The sequence below is a fragment of the Mugil cephalus genome, chromosome 4, assembly GCF_022458985.1.
Source record: "Mugil cephalus isolate CIBA_MC_2020 chromosome 4, CIBA_Mcephalus_1.1, whole genome shotgun sequence".
NCBI classification, from domain to species: Eukaryota; Metazoa; Chordata; class Actinopteri; order Mugiliformes; family Mugilidae; genus Mugil; species Mugil cephalus.
The window spans coordinates 26,266,503-26,286,627 of NC_061773.1; the positions used below are offsets into that span (position 1 = coordinate 26,266,503).

The 20,125-nt window shown below is 37.0% G+C and overlaps 1 protein-coding gene across 5 annotated transcripts; it reads right to left on the minus strand.

Annotated features, from left to right (window-relative positions):
- Positions 1 to 468: 468 nt before the first annotated feature.
- On the minus strand, positions 469 to 13,806 carry LOC125007409 (butyrophilin-like protein 1). 5 transcript variants are annotated; one of them, XR_007112681.1, is made up of 9 exons: positions 13,420 to 13,805; positions 10,142 to 10,477; positions 9,899 to 9,906; positions 8,509 to 8,539; positions 7,490 to 7,768; positions 3,612 to 3,641; positions 2,660 to 3,264; positions 1,927 to 2,036; positions 469 to 1,218 (listed from the first exon to the last, which is right to left on the minus strand). XR_007112681.1 is itself a non-coding variant. In XM_047584235.1 (9 exons), the coding sequence occupies exons 1-9, from the start codon at positions 13,514 to 13,516 to the stop codon at positions 1,199 to 1,201; spliced, it is 996 nt and encodes a 331-aa protein (XP_047440191.1). In that variant the 5' UTR covers positions 13,517 to 13,806; the 3' UTR covers positions 469 to 1,198. The 5 variants fall into 5 exon arrangements, 4 of the variants coding, with proteins under 4 accessions (XP_047440191.1, XP_047440190.1, XP_047440192.1 ...); XM_047584235.1 differs by having other exon boundaries at positions 1,959 to 2,036; positions 2,660 to 2,776; positions 13,420 to 13,806; XM_047584234.1 differs by having other exon boundaries at positions 2,660 to 2,776; positions 13,420 to 13,806.
- Between the last annotated feature and the right edge of the window lie 6,319 nt (positions 13,807 to 20,125).

Sequence of the window (20,125 nt, forward strand, 5' to 3'; positions counted from 1 at the left end):
GAATTTGGAACAAGCTTAATATTACATATTATTTTTAAAAGTAGGACTTGTTATTTAAATATAAAATATAAAATTCTTCCACCTCTCTCTGTCTTCATCTAACCCTTTTTGATAAGCCAACAACAACAACATAATAATGATAATTTACTTCAATGAAAACTGAAGAGACAAAATTTTGTTAGAGCCACTTTGATTCCGCACACAAGACAAACAGGTCTATGCTTTACATTCATGAACAGACGGACGTGAATAAAGTCGGGTTTGCTCGTTCTCATTCCCAAGGCATAATATACTGACGATTTGTCACGCCCCTAGATGTCTGTTACTGATGCAAAAGGTACCCTTTCACAAGTGTATGAGACGTTTGGTTGTAGAGAATGGGCTTTATGTCCTGTACTGCAGTCAGCCACCAGGGGGCCGCGTTTCTCTCATCAAGGTCTGATCACACAAAGAAACAGTTTGATTATTGTCATGTTTTATTTAAACATCCTGATAGAAATAATAAAGCACAGCATGAAACCACATGATGAACAACAAATGCATCATCACTTAACAAAATCAGAGCTGAAGTCATTCATCAATGAATTGATTAAATTAAATACTTGATGTGTTAAAATCATCTGCTATTTTTTTTACAATCTATATTTTAATTAAAGTTATTGTTCTCTTGGATTGTAAACATTGAAAGGCTGAGGGAACAACTGAATCATGAATTGATTATTCATCTTAGTCAAAGGAAATACTAATCTCGAGCTGAACCACTAAATGAAATGCATGTATATGTATATATATATATATATATATATTCAAATATCATAGTCAACAAGAGCATAGTGTTTCTGTTCATAACTGTACATGAGAGACTCACGTTAAAATAAAATAAAACAAAGTCACATTATACCACCTGCATGAATGAGATAAATCTACATCAACAGCATCAAGAGTCACAATGAGAAACAGCAGAACCTCAGTGTTAATAGAGAAACAAACTTCTTTAGTTAACGTGAACCTGAACTTTAAAAAAAATGAATAAATAAATAAAAAATGTCCTGAATGAGAACAAAAGATGAGTCAATAAGTTTCAGTGGTCCTCACATGAATAAAAAAAGACTAAAGTGAAACAGAGAAGTCATCAGGTGACTTATTGGTCCAGCTGTCGACCCTCCTTTTTTTTCAGTGGATGATGAGTTTCCTTTTCTTAAACTACACTACCTGTGCCTGCAGGAAAGAAAATAAACATATGTAAGTTAAGAGGATGAGTGGAGAAAGGTTTTCAAGATGGAAACACCTAAAAGTGTTTTAGTGTGAGAAATGAAATAAATGATGTTGTTCTGATCCACTCCTCTTGTTCATACTTCCTCCTGTGATAGTGGTCAAAAGCCACAATCCTCATTGTGAACTAAACCAGATTGTAAAGTTCAGATGAAGCTTCATCAGTCTCAGTCAGACTCAAATCAAGTGTCTCTCTTCACAAGTTACTGTCACTTTAGAACTTAAAGGAAGAGAAAGACTGAAAGGACATTTGGTTTGATGAAGGAGAAAACTTTGACAAATATCCAGTGGATGAAGTCAGACTGCTGAAAGCCTCACATTAAGTCCAGATAATAGAATGCGGACTATCTATCCATCTAAATCTCATCAATATTATGACCTGTGAGTTTTCTATTGATTCAGATTCATTCATCAATTGTTCCAGTGAGGTTAAAGAGCCTCAGACTGTGGGAGTATGTTTAACTTGCTCCAACTAAAACTGTTCTGTTCAATGTTTGGAGGATTTTAAGTTTTATTATATTTGACAGAATGTGTTTGTGTTTAAGGACGATTATAGAGAAACTAAAAAGAAGATGTGTTAACTTTCACCAGATGTTTCCACTGAAACTCGTCATAATTGTCACAGGAATAAAAGTAGATGAGGAAGAAACACACCTATCACTTGAGATTTGTCGCCGTCATTTTACCTGATGATGGATGTGGAGTCTCTTCAGTTTTGGCTGCTTTAAGTTTGTCAAGTTCAGACTTGAGTGCTTCATGTTTGGCTGCAGAAAGAAAACACAATAATTTCACCTTCAGTTTCCTCTGACACAACATTTATTTGTGTGTCTGACTCAAACACATTTCCTCCACCTAAAAGTGTTTTAGTGTGAGAAATGAAGTAAATGATGTTGTTCTGATCCACTCCTCTTGTTCATACTTCCTCCTGTGATAGTGGTCAAAAGCCACAATCCTCATTGTGAACTAAACCAGATTGTAAAGTTCAGATGAAGCTTCATCAGTCTCAGTCAGACTCAAATCAAGTGTCTCTCTTCACACGTTACTGTCACTTTAGAACTTACAGGAAGAGAAAGACTGAAAGGACATTTGGTTTGATGAAGGAGAAAACTTTGACAAATATCCAGTGGATGAAGTCAGACTGCTGAAAGCCTCACATTAAGTCCAGATAATAGAATGAGGACTGGAGACTGTGTCCTGTCCATGTTAGGATCAGTATGAACAGGAGGAAGGATTACAGCAATCACACACAGGTTCAGTCATCATGAGTGGAAACATGAACACAAGGTTTCATTTCTCACTAAACTACTGTCAAGACTCTGGACATGGAAACAGAGGAAGAAGATGATGATGTCTGATCAGATTTACTGGTAGAATTACTTAGACTTACCTCTATAGTGTCTTTTTGTGGCTCTTTGTTTCCAGCAACAATAAACAAGAATACCAATAACAATAACAAGAACAAGAACACCAACACCAACACCAACAATCCATCCAGTGTTTGATCCTGAAACAGAAGACATAAAGTTAATGTAACACAGTCAGAGAGAACAGCAGCATGTGTTGATGGTCCTGAAATCTAAACTGTAGCAGTCAGTGCAGATTAAAAGCAGGCTCAGTGATGTCAGCATGGATCTAATGTCCAGTTTCCTCCTGCTTGGGTTCACAGCTAACAGCTTGCTTTAGGTTTTGGTGTCAGTAGTGAGGAGGCTGATGTTGTAGCATCCTCCTCTTTCTGAGACGTGTTGTTCATCAGTATGAAGGAGCTTTGAATCTCTGTCCTGCCTCTCTACTTTAGCCTTTTCCATGTGACTTGTGCTTTTCCTCCTGCTGTGATCCTGAGATGTGAAAACATGTCTGACAGTCTGTCTGGAGGTTTTCTCCACCCTGAGCCCAGGCTGGGATGGACTCTGGACTACATCTCAGAGACATCTTCATCTGATGATGCTTCTTATTGGAGTTTTACTGGAGGACGATCAGAAAGGAGCCACATTTCTGACCGTGTCAACAAGAACAGAACATTTTATAAAAGGTAGAATTTATTGTCGTGGAGTCCAGTAGTTTACAGAGGAGTTGACTAAGTGAGATTTTTGATAATGAATTGTAAATTTAAATGGAATCTGTTCACATTACAGATGAGTTATAATTATTAATTTGAGCCAAACAGCAGCTGATCAGAGATTTAACTGGAGGACATGTTATTTCATTTTTCCAATAAAACTGGAAACCATTAATGTTTTAAATGATTTAGATGCCAAGAAAGTAAAATTCATAACAAGGCAAGAGGTGAATCTACATCACGTAGAGGTGAGATCTTCAGTAACGTCATAATGAGGACTAACCTTGGGTAACTGGCTCTGCTGTTGTTTTTCCTAAGATGTAAAAGAGAAAAGAAAACACATGTTAGAGACATTTATGTGCAATCATCAACTTCTTGATGAGACAAAACCGGGTAAAAATAAAGTGTCTCCAGTTTATTACTCAGATATTTTCTGAGCTCTATTTTATGTTCATCTTCTCTTTAAGTCAAAACCTAATTGTGTTTTTCTTCAGTTCTGCTGCGGTGAATGAAGCAGCTGTTAGGAAGCTGCAGTCATTGTGGAGGAAATAAGTTCATCACATTTAACGTATTTAGACAAACAAGTATGTGATGCTCTTTGAAACTGGTCTCCAGATAAATGTGTCTATTTGAACAACACCACAAGGAAAATTCTTCTTTTTTAAATCATCTATTGAACAGAAATATCAACAGATGTAATATTCCAGTAACTAAACCTTCTGCACCTTCAGCAGATTTAACTTCTCGTAGGTTTTATGTGTAACTGAGACATTTTCACTCTCCAGATAAATTCCTCCAGTTTTAAAATGTTTGAAGGTTTACTGGTCGTCTTAAATTCCTCCACAGCTTTTAATGGATTAAATCTGGGCTCCATTTCATCTTTCTGAGCTGTTCCTTGGTGGATTTGTTAGTTTAGGATCCTTATTCTGTTCAAAGGTTCACGTCATCTTTCAGACACATGTCCTCAAGTTATCTCCAGTCACTCTTTGACACTGATGCAGAGTTCAGAGTTGAATCAGTGACTGAAAGCGTCCAGTCTCTGAGGCAGCCAAGCTACCAAACCACAACATTTCCACCTCCAGGCTTCACGCACGCTTTGAGCTTCTTAGACTGAGACTTAGACTTTAATCCACAAGGGACATTGTTTGGTCACAGTAGTTAAGATGAACATAAAAAAAAACACTCTTAAGAACCATAAGTAAAAAGAAAGATTAAATAAACTAAGTTTAACTCTCTGGAGTTCAGAGTATAATTGATTTTTGATTATTTAAGGTTTTATCTTTATATTTCATCTTGTTTGTTTTCATTCTTTTCAGCAGGAAAAAGTTAAACTTTTCACTGTGAAAACCACAAACATATTTAATGAACCATTTAGATAACTTAGAATACAAATCTAAGCTGTATATTTCAAAAGCTCGTGCACAAATTTAGCAAAGACCAAAGTTATTTACTTTCATTTACATAATGAATGAACTATTTACTATTAAAATGCAGGAAATGAATCAGGATTATTTTTCACAACTATTTACGACCATTTACAAAACTACCAGGTGTCACAATCAGTATTATTAATAATAAGTACTAATGTCTAGAAAAGTAGAAACAGAGACTCAGTGAGAAGCATCTTGCTGCTACGTCGTCTTAAATTGGTCGTGTGATTTGGACGCACCATCGACTCCAGAGGATTAAAACGAAATAAAATATAAGTAATATCTAGTAAAATAAAGTAGAATATAGTGTAAGCATATTAACAAATGTAGAAGAATTAGAGATGGAAGAATATCCAGTAAATACATAGGAATGATAATCAGTCTCCTGAACAATTGTCAAACACGTCGACTGTTACTGTGGACAAACAACTCGTGTCTTTGACTCATGTTTTCAGAGCTCATCCTTCCAGAGGACCTGGTCTTTGTCTGCATGTTCACTGACTAACTGTAGCTCTGATTTAGTTCTTTTTAGACATGACATTTATGAATCTCTTTCTGGTTGTAGACGCAGCACTTTGACACCAACAGCTGCAGAGTTACCAGCAGATCATGGGAGGACATTTTTATTGACTTTTTAGTTCATTGTAGTTCAGACTTGACAAGTTTGACTCTGAATTGAACAACTGTAGGACACAGTGTGGGATACCTGATATTCTGGGATATCAGTCTGAACCAAGTCCACACTAGTTACCTCCTGATGCTCCTCGATAAAAGAGACGGGGTAAGAACACATCCAGGTACCTGGACTGTACTTGGTTCAGAACTTGGGCAGCGACTGATGACGTTTCACTAGAACAGACACTGACACATGCTGAGAAACGTTGTCTGACTTTGGGCTAAATTGGATGAATCAGTCAGTCCTGGAGGAGCTGGTGGAGATATCTGACCTCTTCACCACTTGTAGATGATATTCTTACAGTGGAATGATTTATTTTAAATCCCTTTCCAGACTCAAAGACGTCCTCAACGTTTCTATGTGAAGGCCTTAGAGAGCTCTTTATATCTTGGCCTAATAACGCTTCAGTATCAAAGAGACCAGCAGAGGTTTAGATGAAGAAGGTTCTACCTGTCGCTCTCTATCGAGCCTCTAATCACTGGAGCTAATGTGGAACAGCTGATTCTGATCTGATGGATCTGAAGGTGACATCAATGTTTTTATTTAAATTAGGAAAAGGTCTAAAATAAATGTCATTAATAGACACAGTTTCAATGTGATGGACTTATTTTTACACATGTTTGATATTTAGGAGCTTCACTGCAAACAATGAGAACTAATCACATGTTAATCATTAAACTGTAAACTGAGCCTTTATGTTTCTATGTATTATTTTATTACCTGGTGCTGTCATTGTTCATATTTAGAGTTAAAGTTTAGTTTTTAGTTTGAATAAAATGATGAATGACTGAAAGCTCCTTCATGCTGGAGCCTTCATGTTGTTTGTTCTGTGATTCATGTGTGACCTGGTTGATTAAAGTCTCTGTCTAATCTCTAAACACAGACAATAAGAACTTCAGGATATTTTAGAGTCACATGTGGATCCATAGTTCTTCAGTTTTATTACATTTTAATAATTATAATTAATTATTAATTCTTCTGTTTCAAATTCCTCTTTAAAATGTGACTAATTGTGACTATTGTGTTTCTTCTTCCACAGATGAGATTGTATCAGCTGTTTATAAATGTATTTTAGAGCCTGAGTGTGACTGATTCCTCCTCTGATTTCTTCCTTTATGTTCATGTTCTTACTGAAATTAATCCAGTAGATTTGTATTTTGTACCATTTGTACATTTAAGATAGATACAATTTCAAACAACTGGTCTGCTCTAATTTAATGTTTATCTAACATGTTATAAAGGTGTTTGTTGATTCTAGAGAAGGTTTGTCTTAATTTAACAGTGCTGCATTAAATCCTCCTTCATGACTGATCTCATGTTCAGTTGATGTTGAATCAGAGTCAGAAAGGTGGTGATTCACCTGGAGGATCATTGTGGAGGATGGAGTTTGTGGTGATGATAAACTGGACTGAATTAAACACTAAAGTGTTTCTGTTATTTAGTCTAGTCACTGACTATAATGTCAAAATAATAGGAACATGTGTCAATTCAATAGTATTTAAAATGAAAACACAGTTGAATCAACATGTGTCAGTGATTAGAAACTAAAGCTGAACACCAGAACCTTCATGGAGACTAGATTTAGAGCAGGACTGTTATATTAGAATGAATTCACTGCTGTACCTAATAAACTGGCCAGTGACTGTATGTTGAACTACTGAGGTCAGAATCGGTGATGTGTTGTGTTGTTTTATCCTGAGTGGAGTTCTTAATAATCTGCTCCACTAATGTATTAATATGGGATGGCCACAATATTAGAAACACCTCAATACAATATAATCTAGTACAACACTAACTTCACTATTAAATACATGTTTACACATTTCTGACAGTTTAACAATAAAAATATTCTAAATTTTGTAAATATAACTCATAGGAGAATGGAGTTAATAAATAAACGAGAACAACTGAAGAATAGAACAAATATTAAATACGTGTTAACACATTTCTCACATATTAACAAAATAATATTACAAACATTGTGACGTAGAAAATATGGGAGAAGGGAGTTAAAATAATGAATGAGAACAACTGAAGATTCAAATAAACACTCACCTTGCAAAGTTACTTTTATCTTCTGATTAATCTGATGACAGATTTCTTCTTGTGTAGAAACACAGCGATAGACATCAGACTTTTTCACAGTGGCGTTGAGGATAATGTTGAATTTTCCTTCACTTTGTGTGACCTGTTGTTCTACATCATGAACTCTGTTGTTATCACTGTCCAACCACTGGACTTTAGGTTCTGGAAAAGCACCTTGAACTTCACACTGCAGTAGAGCCCAGTCATCTGTTTGATCAAGGTTTGTGACTGATGGTTTTGGACATGAACCTGTGAACACAGAATAAACAACAGCTTGAAAGAGGAGCTTGACATATAAAACTAATAATCACTCTAATGATCAAATACATGAAATTAAACATCATGAGGGACAAAAAAGACTATGTGATGCAATATGTAAATATTTTTTGTACTTTCAACATCTTTACTATTATATAGCTAAATTATTCTGCTGTTTTGGGATTTTTTTCACTTTCTTTCTGCTGTAGTACCTTAATTTCCCCAAAGGGATAAATAAAGTTCTAGGTTATCTTATGACCTGAACAATTTTATAAAAGGAGAACCTGGTAAACTGACAGCTGAGACGCCTCAATCAATGTCAGAGGATCATTACAGAAACACTGACTGAAACTGGATTCATTAGAATGGAAATAAAGAACATCACTGGTATATATGTATAAAATATTAATAATGTCTCCATCAGTGATACATGGAGATGTAAAGATCATCTGATTTTAACCTACACAGCTACAACAGCTAAAACCAAAACCTTTATCAATATTAGTGCATCATAAATAAAGTATTGAGAATCATCCAGACGTCAAAAATGTACTTTCTATAGTTTCAGGTCACTTCATTTATATAAAAACTATTTACAAACCTTCTACAGGATTAAAACTGGTACAAACTAAAGAGATGTTGGTGTATAAATGTGTCCAATAATCAGTGATTAGTTTCATCACATCCAGGTGAGATCATTCATCAGTGACGTCATCAGAATCAGGTCTTACCTGGTTTATTTTCCTTCGTTCTGTCTTTTAACCTTTTAAGGTGCAGAGGTTGGATGCGACCCGATATTTAAAAGTAAAAATTAATAAATAAACATACTCTATATTTACATGTTGACCGGAGACGTCCGTCCAGACAAATTATAGCTCGTTTGAAAGCTCAGATGATCGTTTTTACGACACATGCATGACCCTCCATGAAGGATTTACGACATAAACGTAGCAGCGTCTTATTTTACGGCAGTAAATAGCTAGCAACTCTCCTGCTAACTTTGTTCGCCGCAGTTAAAAAGCTTTCGAAGGTCGAAAAACAAACATAATATCACGAACTGTGGCTCGTTTTGAGCAATACAACTCCAACCATTAAATTCATCTCGTTTAAATTCAATCGGCACAAAAAATAACGTAAATAAAACTAAATTATTTCCGATGATTAGTTTTGTCACAGCGAAGCAAACTTTTAAAACTACAACTTTCCGGTCATTTTAAAATATTGACCAAAGATTAAACCAATGAGGTTCAGTATCTCCAAAATCAGGAAATGCCCACAAACAAAACGAACCATTCATCATCCTTCTACGTAGTAAAGAGACGCTATTAACAGTCTTTTAACTCCAACTGCCAATCAGAGGAGAGTATCGCAAATGGTATCTGATTGACAGCTAGTTTTATCCAATAAAAAGTCAGCACCGTAAAACACGGGGAGTTTGTAGCCGGTAAAATGACCTGTCTGACCATATATGGAAGTTAATGTAGTTGGAGTTTCCGGCATATTGGAACACGATTTTAGGTTAAAAAGTGGTTTTAAATGTCAAAAAAGTCTAGATTAGAGTACAACAAACGTGTAAATAATTAAATAAACGACAATGGCATATAGTTCATAGTTACATTGGATATTTAGTTAAATATTTAGCGTCATAAATAACACTTATTATCATTATTATCATTTCTTTTTCACTTTGAAGAGTTTTTTGTAGAGTTGTGTAGTCACCTGCTGGAGATGCTCGGAACTGCACTTAATGAAATATCTCAGAGTCACTTCACTCTATCAACATGAAATCTGGCACAGAGATTATAAACTAAATGAAGGTGAAACCCTGTAAATTTCAGCCTGAACAATCTGTATTATGACTGATTAATGTTAAATGGAATATGAGGCTAGAGTTTAAAAACTACATAGCTCCAATAATGTTCTTTTAAGTCCTCCAACCAATAACCTGTGTTAGAGCAACAAGTAATACTAACACACTACATGAAACCTCAGAGTTTTCTTCATGGTAAAACAACAGGTCTGTTCCAGTTCTTTATAGCATTTAGATTATAAATGAGTAAAATTAGCCAATTTAAAGAAGCAGAAATGTTCATGGTCGTAAATAAAACCCTAAGAGGTTAAGATACAATCTAAAAGAGAAAAGAAAATACATGTTAGAGTTGTTTGTGTGAAATCATCAACCTGACAGTCAAATAAAACTGAAGACAAGAAAAGAAATGATCACCCTGTTTATTACAAACATATTTTATGATGTAAACTGTTTTTCTGACTGATGATAATTTGACTTGAGTTCATCTGGGACACATGAACCAGTCACTTCTGTAAATAATCAGGAGTCTTTAACTGTTTCATGGAAGTACTCACCAACAATGAGCTCAATGATGGATCTTGTCCTTCCAGGCTGAGGAAATGGAAAAATACAGCTGTACCTTCCACTGTCTGTCTTCTTTATGTTTCTGATAACTATGGAGGCATTACCAGACTGGAGCTGATCTTCAAAATGAAAGACTCGACCTTTGAAATATGGATCTTGACCTGGACGTCCGTTATTATAATGACTCCCTGCAGCGTACATGAACACTTCCTTCATATCCTCTTTTCTCCAGTCAAAAGTTTCAGCTGTAATGTCAGTGGTGCTGAAGGAACAGGGTAAAATGACTTCCCCATTTAGTTTTACCATCCTTGTGGTGACAAGTGGTCCTAGAAGACAAAAATAAATAAAGTAAGATTTCTTTTGTGTTTTCTATTGGAAAGCTACAAATTCTATTTTTCTGTGGGAATCCTGTTCAAGTGTTTAGCAAGCAACAAGACTCCAGTTAATTAATTATTTTAATTAACTGAAATCAATGGCACCATATATGTCCTTAAATTAACAATATTTTTTGTGTAATGCTTCCATCTCGTGGTATCAACTCACAGTACCGCAATACCACCTATCGCCACTAGATGGAAAACAGAACACAAATTAAACTGTATAAGCCTACATCTTGATTTTATTATGGCGCATGTTTCAACTCATACAGAGAATAAATACCCCTGCATCAACTGGATAATCCTCAAACTAGTCAGAGACAATTAGTTGTAAACAAATTAAACTCCACTTCACATTTCACAATTAACAGACTTCTGGATTGTGTGGTTATCATCTCACATAGTTGTAACACCAGTAAACCCTAGACAGCATCATAACACAAATATAAAAAACAGATTCTTCCTGACATTGTTTGGCACAGTGTTCATCGACGGATGGTTTCCATTTATCAGAAACTTTGGATGTAAAGACCAGAATGAATGAAATAACTGGTGGGATTCAGTTCATCATGTTTCATTTTAGCTGCAGCAGATCCAGAATAAAGAGCAGGGGACTTTGTGTTGATGAGAATGTGGAATAAATTCACACATTTAAAACTCAACCACTTTACTTGATTTACAATCAGCGTCATCACATTAGTCACTGATCCTGAAACTTTGCTCGTCTCTCTTTCAAAGCAGTAAAATGATTAGTGACCCTCTCAGTGAAATCACACATGTTCCTGACTAGTTCTCTATCTATGACCAGGAAGACAAATCCAACCCTCCATGAACCCATTCAGGTTGTTCTGCATTGTCTCTATGCAGGAACAGAAAGAATGTGTCTGTAAGAACGATGTGAAATCAATAGAGCAGCAGGACTCCATGAAACACAGATGCTGTTTGGACTTTATTCAGAAGAACGAGGACCAAATGTCAACAACAGTCACCGACAACCAGACAAACACTGTGACTGAACGTGGTAGGTTTAAATAAACCTGATAATTATCACCTTCATGAAGGGAGAATAGTGACTTACTTCTTAACTTGAATCTGTTCAATCTCACAACTTCAGAGTTTGTAAATGAGGAAGCTTTAAATTCCAGAAATGCTTCTCCATCCCACCTAAACACAGCTCCAGCTGATTCATAATGTTGGAAGCTGTTTGACATTAATACCTGCTGAGTTTTAAGCCTGTTACACTTCTCCCAACATGGACAGAAAAATCAATGAATGCAGGTGTAACCCCTCCCCTCAGCCCAGGTACAGAAGCAGAGTACAGTAATCTTTCTGGGAACCTGTTGTTATGAGGCTCTTCTATCAGATAATCCTCCAGATAAGTGAAACTACACTAACAGGCATTTCTGATCGAATGAGAAACAAAAATGTTTATGCATGGTCACATAAGAAAATGATTAAATAAGAACAGAAGATATGGTTCAGTAGAAATAATCTTCATATTTTAAACTGAGACAGGCAAAAACAAACATGACTCTGTCATTAAAACTAGTTGACACGCTAAAAGGGTCATCACGTCCTGACTTGATGAACTTCTGTGTTAACATCAGCTTCATGTGAATCATGGTGTCAACACTTTAAACAGAAGCTTTTTATCAAATCTCCACATGAAAAAAAAAACACCAAACAACATTGACTCTGTGTCTGAAACACAATAAATCTGTGTCTCCATCAGCATTTTCTTATGTGACCACACTGGAATGAGAACCTGAGCTTCCTCCTTCTTTCTCTTACAAGCATAAACATTTTTGTTTCTCATCCGATCGGAAATGCCTGTTAGTGTAGTTTAACTTATCTGGAGGATTATCTGATAGAAGAGCCTCATAACAACAGGTTCCCAGAAAGATTACTGTACTCTGCTTCTGTACCTGGGCTGAGGGGAGGGGTTACACCTGCATTCATTGATTTTTCTGTCCATGTTGGGAGAAGTGTAACAGGCTGAAAACTCAGCAGGTATTAATGTCAAACAGCTTCCAACATTATGAATCAGCCGAAGCTGTGTTACAGGTGGGTTGGAGAAGCATTCCTGGAATTTAAAGCTTTCTTATTTACAAACTATGAAGTGCTGTGATCCATCATGAAGGTCATAATGATCACCCGGTTTAACTTCAGTTGTCTACTGGTGTTGTTGAGAGCCCGTCACAGTTTTGTGCTAAAGCTCAGACAGGAAGTGCTTGGGTTCAGGGAGTTGTAGTCTGTTCTAACTTTCCAGGAGGTAACCTTGTGTCGGTATTAAACGTGAGTTCATTCCACTCCGTCTGTCTGCGCAGTTCATCCTTTCATTACAACACCACAATAATGACACTAAGAGAGTATATTTATTTAATGTTTATTTTGGGATGAAAATTTAAAGAAAACAGATAGTTGAGGAGAAGCAAGAGAATAGTTCTCGACAACGATTTGAATAAACCTCCTTTTAATCTTCGTTAATATTATTATAAATATCGTGGGCACACAAATACGATCTGGAATAAACGTTGCGCATTTAATTCCCGTAAACAGAGGCGCATCCGGAGGACGCAGCTCAGTCCCACCCAGTGTTAAAACACACCAGATTATAACAAATATCTAAACCCTGATCATGTCGATTAAACCAGTAGAAAGAACCAGAAGGATGCTGTCAGTAAAGGGCGTCATATTTTATAGTGGAGGATGATGTCTGTGGATTCTCTTTATTTTAAAATGGAGCTAAACGCGGAAGTAGCAGGTGCAGATGCTGCCGTTATCCAGACCTACTCACTAAACTAAGAGAACTGATCTGAAACATCCACAGTCCGCTCATTTCCATCCGGACACTGTAAAGATTATATTAGATATATATTAGATTTTCTCACCTTCGTCACCAAACGTTGTTCCAGAGCAGGTCAGGAGACAGAAACACACGAGAGGAAGAAGCTCCATCTCTGTCCAAGTCCTCTGAAGGAGAAACATCGTAACATCAGTTTATTTGTTCAGATATAAGGACTCTTGAGGCCACTCCTCACAGCTCAACCGACGCATCCAGGACACTTTCGATTTCTAGACTTGTACAAGCAGCAACAAGCCAACACTTCCGGAGAAATCCTTCAGAACAGAAGCTCCGTTATTTCCGGAGAAATAACGTCGATGACTGAGCACAGAAAGGTGAAAGGACTCAGGTTCAGGCTGATTATGGTGAAGTGAATTCCATCTGGATGAGGAAGCAGACGTCACTCTGGAGTCTTGGAGGCTAAAGTCAGCTGCAGCTCTTTACACTGACTGTTAATGTGGAGAAATGAGAAAAGAAAACTAGTTCTCAGAATCTGACATATACTATTAATTCCCATTTCCTCTTTCAGTCATTTCTGACTCCATCTGACCTGAACCATCAACACAAACAGGAACAATATGCTCACGATTAAAGGCTAGTTTCCCCAAATTAAAGGAGGTTTCATGTGTGTCTATTAAAGGTCGTCATCTCACCTCCATCCACCACAGCCTGAGAATAAAACCCAGTTAAAGAGAGAAATTCATCTAATTAACAACAACTCTGAAAAACTATCATGAGTAACTGAAGAATCTAACCTCAGATGAACTGTGTGAACAAGAGGATTAACGTTCAGTGTTCACTTTGGCTCGTGACTACATTTTTTAAAGCTGTTGTTGTGGAGCCTGTGGTTTCTAGTGTTGTATATTGATGTGCTGAAGAAAGAAGTGATCACCCCTGACAAGTCTTCTCTTGCATTCAAAAAGGTTTATTACAAGAAAGATCAGTGTCATACTTTTGCTAAATTAAATCCAGTTCAACAGCACCACAAACTAGATTCTCCACAATGATCATCCAGGTGAATTCTCACCTTTCTGGGGCTGTTTCTACATCAACTGAATGTTAGAACATGACGAATGAAGGAAGATTTAGTGAAGGACTGTTATATTAGAACACATTCATGTACACTAGTGAACCTAATGTTTTACCAAGTAAGTGTATAATATTATAATTATCCTGACATGAGGTAAAGCTGCAAGGCCAGTCTCAGAGTGAAGAGATAAATGAGACTCTGAACATTCTCATCTTCTGTCATCAGATGTATCTACGTTTGAAGCTGAATATGTGAACAGAATTTAACAAACACTCTTGAATCATGTTCTTTACATTTATGTGAACTCAGTAACTGTAGCTTTTCACCCCATCTTCCTTGAATCCATCCTTTAAGGTTTCCAGTGAAAACTCATCATGTTCTTTTTCATGTTTCTGTCATCTGTCTTTTTAATTACCTGTGTGTGTAATTACATTTAAACCTGTCATTACCTGATGATCATGAAGTTCAACTTTTAGTTTTGCATTCTGATTGTGAAACAGGTCTGAACAAGAGCTCACTCGTATCCTTGTGAGTGTCATGGTTTGTGGTTTCAGTTGTAATTGTTTTTCTTGCATGCCTGCTTTTTATTGATGTGCTGCATGATTTTTCTTCTTGGATTTTCAGATTTTCTGAGCATCCATCAGCCTTTTGTTCTTCAAACCTGGTTCTGGTTATTTTTTTATCTTATTTTATCCTTTTGTCTGTGCTGTTCTCAGTGTCATTGTTTATGTGTTTTGTTCTGATCATTTCATGTAGTTCACTCTTGATTTTTACATTTTTTTACAACCAGAGAAGGATCAACTTTGTAAACTGTAATTGCTGAACACTTGTCCTCATACACTCATTACAAATGAATTCATTAATGTTTGGAAACGTCTGCTTTTAGAAATGGACAAATAATACTGACATGTTATTATTTTACTTTCCTCACTTACCAACCTTTTAGATATTGTAAGTTTCCTCTTGTACTTTTAATCTCTCCACCTTTACTTTGAAGGGCTGGCTTCCAGTGGCTGTTCAGGTTGGCACACGTCCCAGCTGTAACAGACTAAAGGACTGAATGGCCTAGTGTGTGTTTAACCCTTTAGCGTTCTTCTGTTTGTATATAGGACAGAATGAGCTTTCTGAACCAATCCTGCTCTGTACATGAGTTGTGTTTGAGGAAATTCTGAATTTCTTCTGATTTCATTGATAAAAGCCATTATAGGATTCATCCAGCATTTGTCTTTTCACAAATCCAAAAGACATGGGTTAAGACACAGGTTAAATGAATGAGGATGGAGCACACAAGGAGAAACTAATGCAACAATCAAAGTGTGGAAAAACACAGGATGTAACACAAGATGAGAAACACCAAGGAAGAACTTGGCACAGAGGTGAACAAATGGAGAGACGCCAAAGCTGGTGGAGTTCACTGTGGATCTGTTTCTGGTTTACTGACGACCAAAAGGCTTTTAGTGTGAGTTATGACAACACAGTTCATCACTGCAGCTCTGTTTTTCTTTAGCAGCTACTTTATTATTTTAATGTCAAGGTGATCGTTGTCATAATCTGTACCACACACAATAAACTTTATCTTTACCAACCAGGAAGAAAGAGGAAGAAAGACACACAAGCTCCTCTACAGGAAATAAAGACAAACTTCAGGCAGAAGACACACCCAGATTTCATTCAGATGTACACTTACTCCAATAAATAAACCAGTAATCAGAAGTTAATCTGCTTCAGGTGAAGAAGCAGTGCTTGGAAACAGCCTCTAGTCACAACAGGATGTGGAAGAAAATCTAAGTAATCCTTTTTTTTTTTTTTTTTAAACAACAACTTTAAAGGTGAATTTACAGTCAATTTTAGCATGAGACTAGGGTCCAGATTTACTAAGGTTTGCAGCTTTTGCTCATGCTAAACCTGCATCTGTCTCTCTGTGTTTGGTTTTGAAACATGTGAACAGGGTCTTCAAAAACAAACAGAGGGGAGATTGTTCAGCCTGTGCAGGTTTTGCATGAGCAAAAGCTGTGCAAACCTTAGTGAATCTGTCCCTAGATGTCCATCAGATGAACCTTGCAAAAAAAGTGGTTTGGAGCTCAATTGCTGAGGCATCACACAGGTACCAGCTCAGGCTCAGTCTTATTCAAGCAGGAAAAGTGGTCTAGGATCTTTTATTAAATTTTTTTATTGAGCAATTGAAAATGAAACGACGTTCAAAACACACACAGCCAACATCACAACTAAGCATGAAGTCCGCTAGCTGATAAAAGTTTTAATATTTTTTTATCGTGAGCAAGGTTACCGTAAATCCCCCAAGGCTGTGGTCAGTTCATCCAATATCGCCTGTTGGAAAGTTGCTCCGACTTTTTTTGTGGAGAAGTTGCACAAGGAGCAGCGACCGGGGGCTGGTTATCCCCATGGGTACCGACATAGGCGCTCACAGAGGCAGCAGCCGTCTAATGGAACTGATCGCTCCTGAACTGTTCATCCCCACTGGAGATAACGAGCAAAGGAACTTCATCTTGCAAGATTTTAGAGGTTTACTCCTGTCTGGTTTTTTAAAAACTTCCCCCTATTTTTTAGGAGTAGTAATGATAATCTCATTGATGGAAACTAACAACTGTGTCAGTTTGCAATTAGTTTTCGTTTTAATAACAGTGAAGCTTCAGTTGTTTTACTGGACCAGAAGAGCAGCCGCCTGCCACCATTACAGGAATCCCACAAATGACCCATTTGATTCAAAACAGCTCCAACAAAACGTAGGAGGACACCTGAACATGATTCAAAGCTGTAAAAGTTTGTGTGTTAGTTTGACCACATGGGATTGCTGATCTTGAATGTGCCGTGCAGGTCAGGATGAAAGTTAGTTTTGACAAGCATGACAAAAGTTTTCATTTTCACCTGTGGCAAGAGTTTTATAGTGTTGCTTCGGATCATGAAAGTAAGCTTTAGAAGCTCCACATACTGACCTCATCTTGTGCAAATGAAATGTTGGGAAAGATCTCGTCCACTCTCTCAGATCTCGTCTCTGTCACGTCGACAATGTGAAGCTGTACCATGAGAGGAACATGTTTCAATTAAAGCCTCAATGCCAAGGCATAGGAAGATAATGTTGTCCCCCCCGGTGCTAGAAGTGACCTAGTCATTTAAAGATGGTCCAGAGGAGCTGTCCTGCTGAAGTGACCATCACCCTGGGTTGTGTGTGCTCTGTGTCTCACCATGTCATTCCCAGGATCATGGTAACCCTAAAAGGCGGGAAATATAGGCAACTGGGAACGTGTAAGAACTATCAACAAGTCCACCCTTTGAGTTAATCTAGGTGATTCCCACAGCGGTAGACGTGGGAAAAAAAGAGGAAGAGCTAGAAAAAAAGAATGGATATGAAAAACAGATAGCGGAAGAAAGATGTATTTAGTCAGACAGATCAAAGATACACCAAACACAAATGAAATATTAAAGCCAGTAAAAATAAAGTGAACATGCAGCAACAGACTGCAATAATTTACCAGATAAAGCCGAGGGATAAATGTCCGATTCCTAACCTGCAAAATTAAGAACAGCCTCCGTGTGAAGGATCTCTCTTTGTTTTTAACCTGCAGTAGTCAGGAGTTATACATACGTAACATCAGGTTTAGAAGAACAACAAATAATTAAAACATCAACTGCAATAGCATTTTTAACAACCTTAGATTCACCATTGTGACTGATATCAGATAATAAACTCCAAAGACCAACAGCCATTTGCCCCGGAACGGCTAAATATATTACTCAAATGGATTCACTGACATTAATGTTGTAAATGTTGTTCTGTTCTTTCACTGTAATTTAACCTCTACCTTGTCCTTGTTGTGCACTTAGCTGAATGTAAAAGGTGTGATAAAATATCTCTGTATTTATATGTTTACGTCTGGGACTTTTATATGTATAGTACACATCTATATAAATGTTCAAATTGTGATTTTCTTTTTTCAGATCTCTTCTTCTGTAATCCTGTAGAATTTTGGAGGTTAATTAAGTTGTTTAATAAAAGGAGAGGGGTTCGAGGAGCGGTCCAGTGCGGAAGGACCCACCTGATCCATGTTTCACACATAACTAATAGACAAGTAAAAAAAATAAAAAAACATCAGATTCAAAAAAAAAAAAAAGAAGTAACTGTCTGTATAAAATATTGGCAAACAAAGTCACTTTAAAGTCACCCTAAATAATATTTATGTGCATCTCCACATCAACTGGCTTCCTCATTGTTTGCCACATTTTTTATAATCTTCACTCCGTGTTTTTTTTGCCAACTTCATTCATGTTGGTGTTCATTTTTCACAGTCAACAGTTCACTGTGACCTCTGGCTGTTTACACATGTTTTTCTATCTGTAGATTATGTTTCCATGGTCACATGCTTCAATCTGCTCTCCACATGAGGATCAGGTTTAATACTAAAGCTCTTGAAATGTTCTGTTTGAGTCTAACATAAACTAGTTTTTCAGAGAAGCGCAGATTAAAATCTAACGCTGGATTAAACCTCCACATATTTTACACAGCCGTTTACTCAAAGAGCTCAGTCTGTATGAAATCACCACAGAAAAAAACGAGAACACAGAAACTAACCAGATAAACTATACAATTGTAATTACCATAACTAATTATTTTCAATCAAGACAATGGGGGACCATTTAAGATCCAGCTGTTTGAGTCTATCCCACTACACCACTAGATCAACTTCAGTTTCACTTTCTCATCCACAGATCGTTTCCTCTTCCAGCTTCAGCAGAGAGATGAGTCCTAAGCTGTCACATGAGGCCAGAGAAGGAAACAAAATGTAATTAATAAAACAAAATTGCAAACCAAATCTTCAGGCGCTGCAAGGAGTATGGCAGGTAAATCCTAAAAAGCAAACCCTAAAGACGAGACCGGGCATTTTACGGCCCGCGGGCCACATACGGTCCTTTGGGGCATTGGGGCGGTCTGCCTGCGTCTGTCAGTCATAATCACAAATGAACATGTATTTTAAGCTGTGCCATGCAAAACGACGTGTTGCTCCTTATTTTGAGCCATGATGCAATATTGACGTCAGGGCACGTTAGTTTGTAATTTCTTCAAAAACTAAGATTGAAACAGCTTCTTGCCGTCCTATAACCCTCCAAAATAGCCTTCGTGACATCTCAAGGGAAATAACTTAGTTTTTACCGACAAATTCCTCCAAACAACTCTCTCTCTTTTCTAGAAAGCGCAACTTGAATATTGTCCCTTACGGGAGTTACGTAATTGAAATCTATTAATTGAATTAAAATAATTCCAAAGTAGCGTACATGGTCCTTCCTTGGTCCACTGAAGTTTTCCAAAGAAGGACAAAGTTTCCCAACCATTCCAATGCGTTTATATTCAAAAACTACAGATCGACTGTGGTTTCATTTCCTCTTCAACCTACACCAAAACACTATTTACATAATATTCTTATACTTCTATTACCAAGTACAGCCTTATCAACTTTATATAATTTACTGCTTTTTACAATGGGAGAAAATGTAATATTGAGCAGAATTACGTTCAAAGTTATTGTTTGGGTTTGGCCTCGACCAGTTCAGATTTTCATGTGACCCCTGTAGAAATTAATTGCCCAGCCCTGCTACAGATGCTGGTCAAGACACAGGTGAAATGAATGAGGGTGGAGCACACAAGGACAAACCAATGCAAACAATCAAAGTGTGGAAAAACACAAAAGTAAGACAGGAAAAGAAAATC

Coding starts and splice junctions, on each gene's coding strand:
- LOC125007409 (XM_047584234.1), bottom strand. CDS start 13,516: ATGTTTCTCCTTCAGAGGACTTGGACAGAGATGGAGCTTCTTCCTCTC. Junction 3,642..7,489: donor GATAAAAGTAACTTTGCAAG/GTGAGTGTTTAT, acceptor TTTACATCTTAG/GAAAAACAACAGCAGAGCCA. Junction 2,037..2,659: donor CACAAAAAGACACTATAGAG/GTAAGTCTAAGT, acceptor TTCTTTCTGCAG/CCAAACATGAAGCACTCAAG.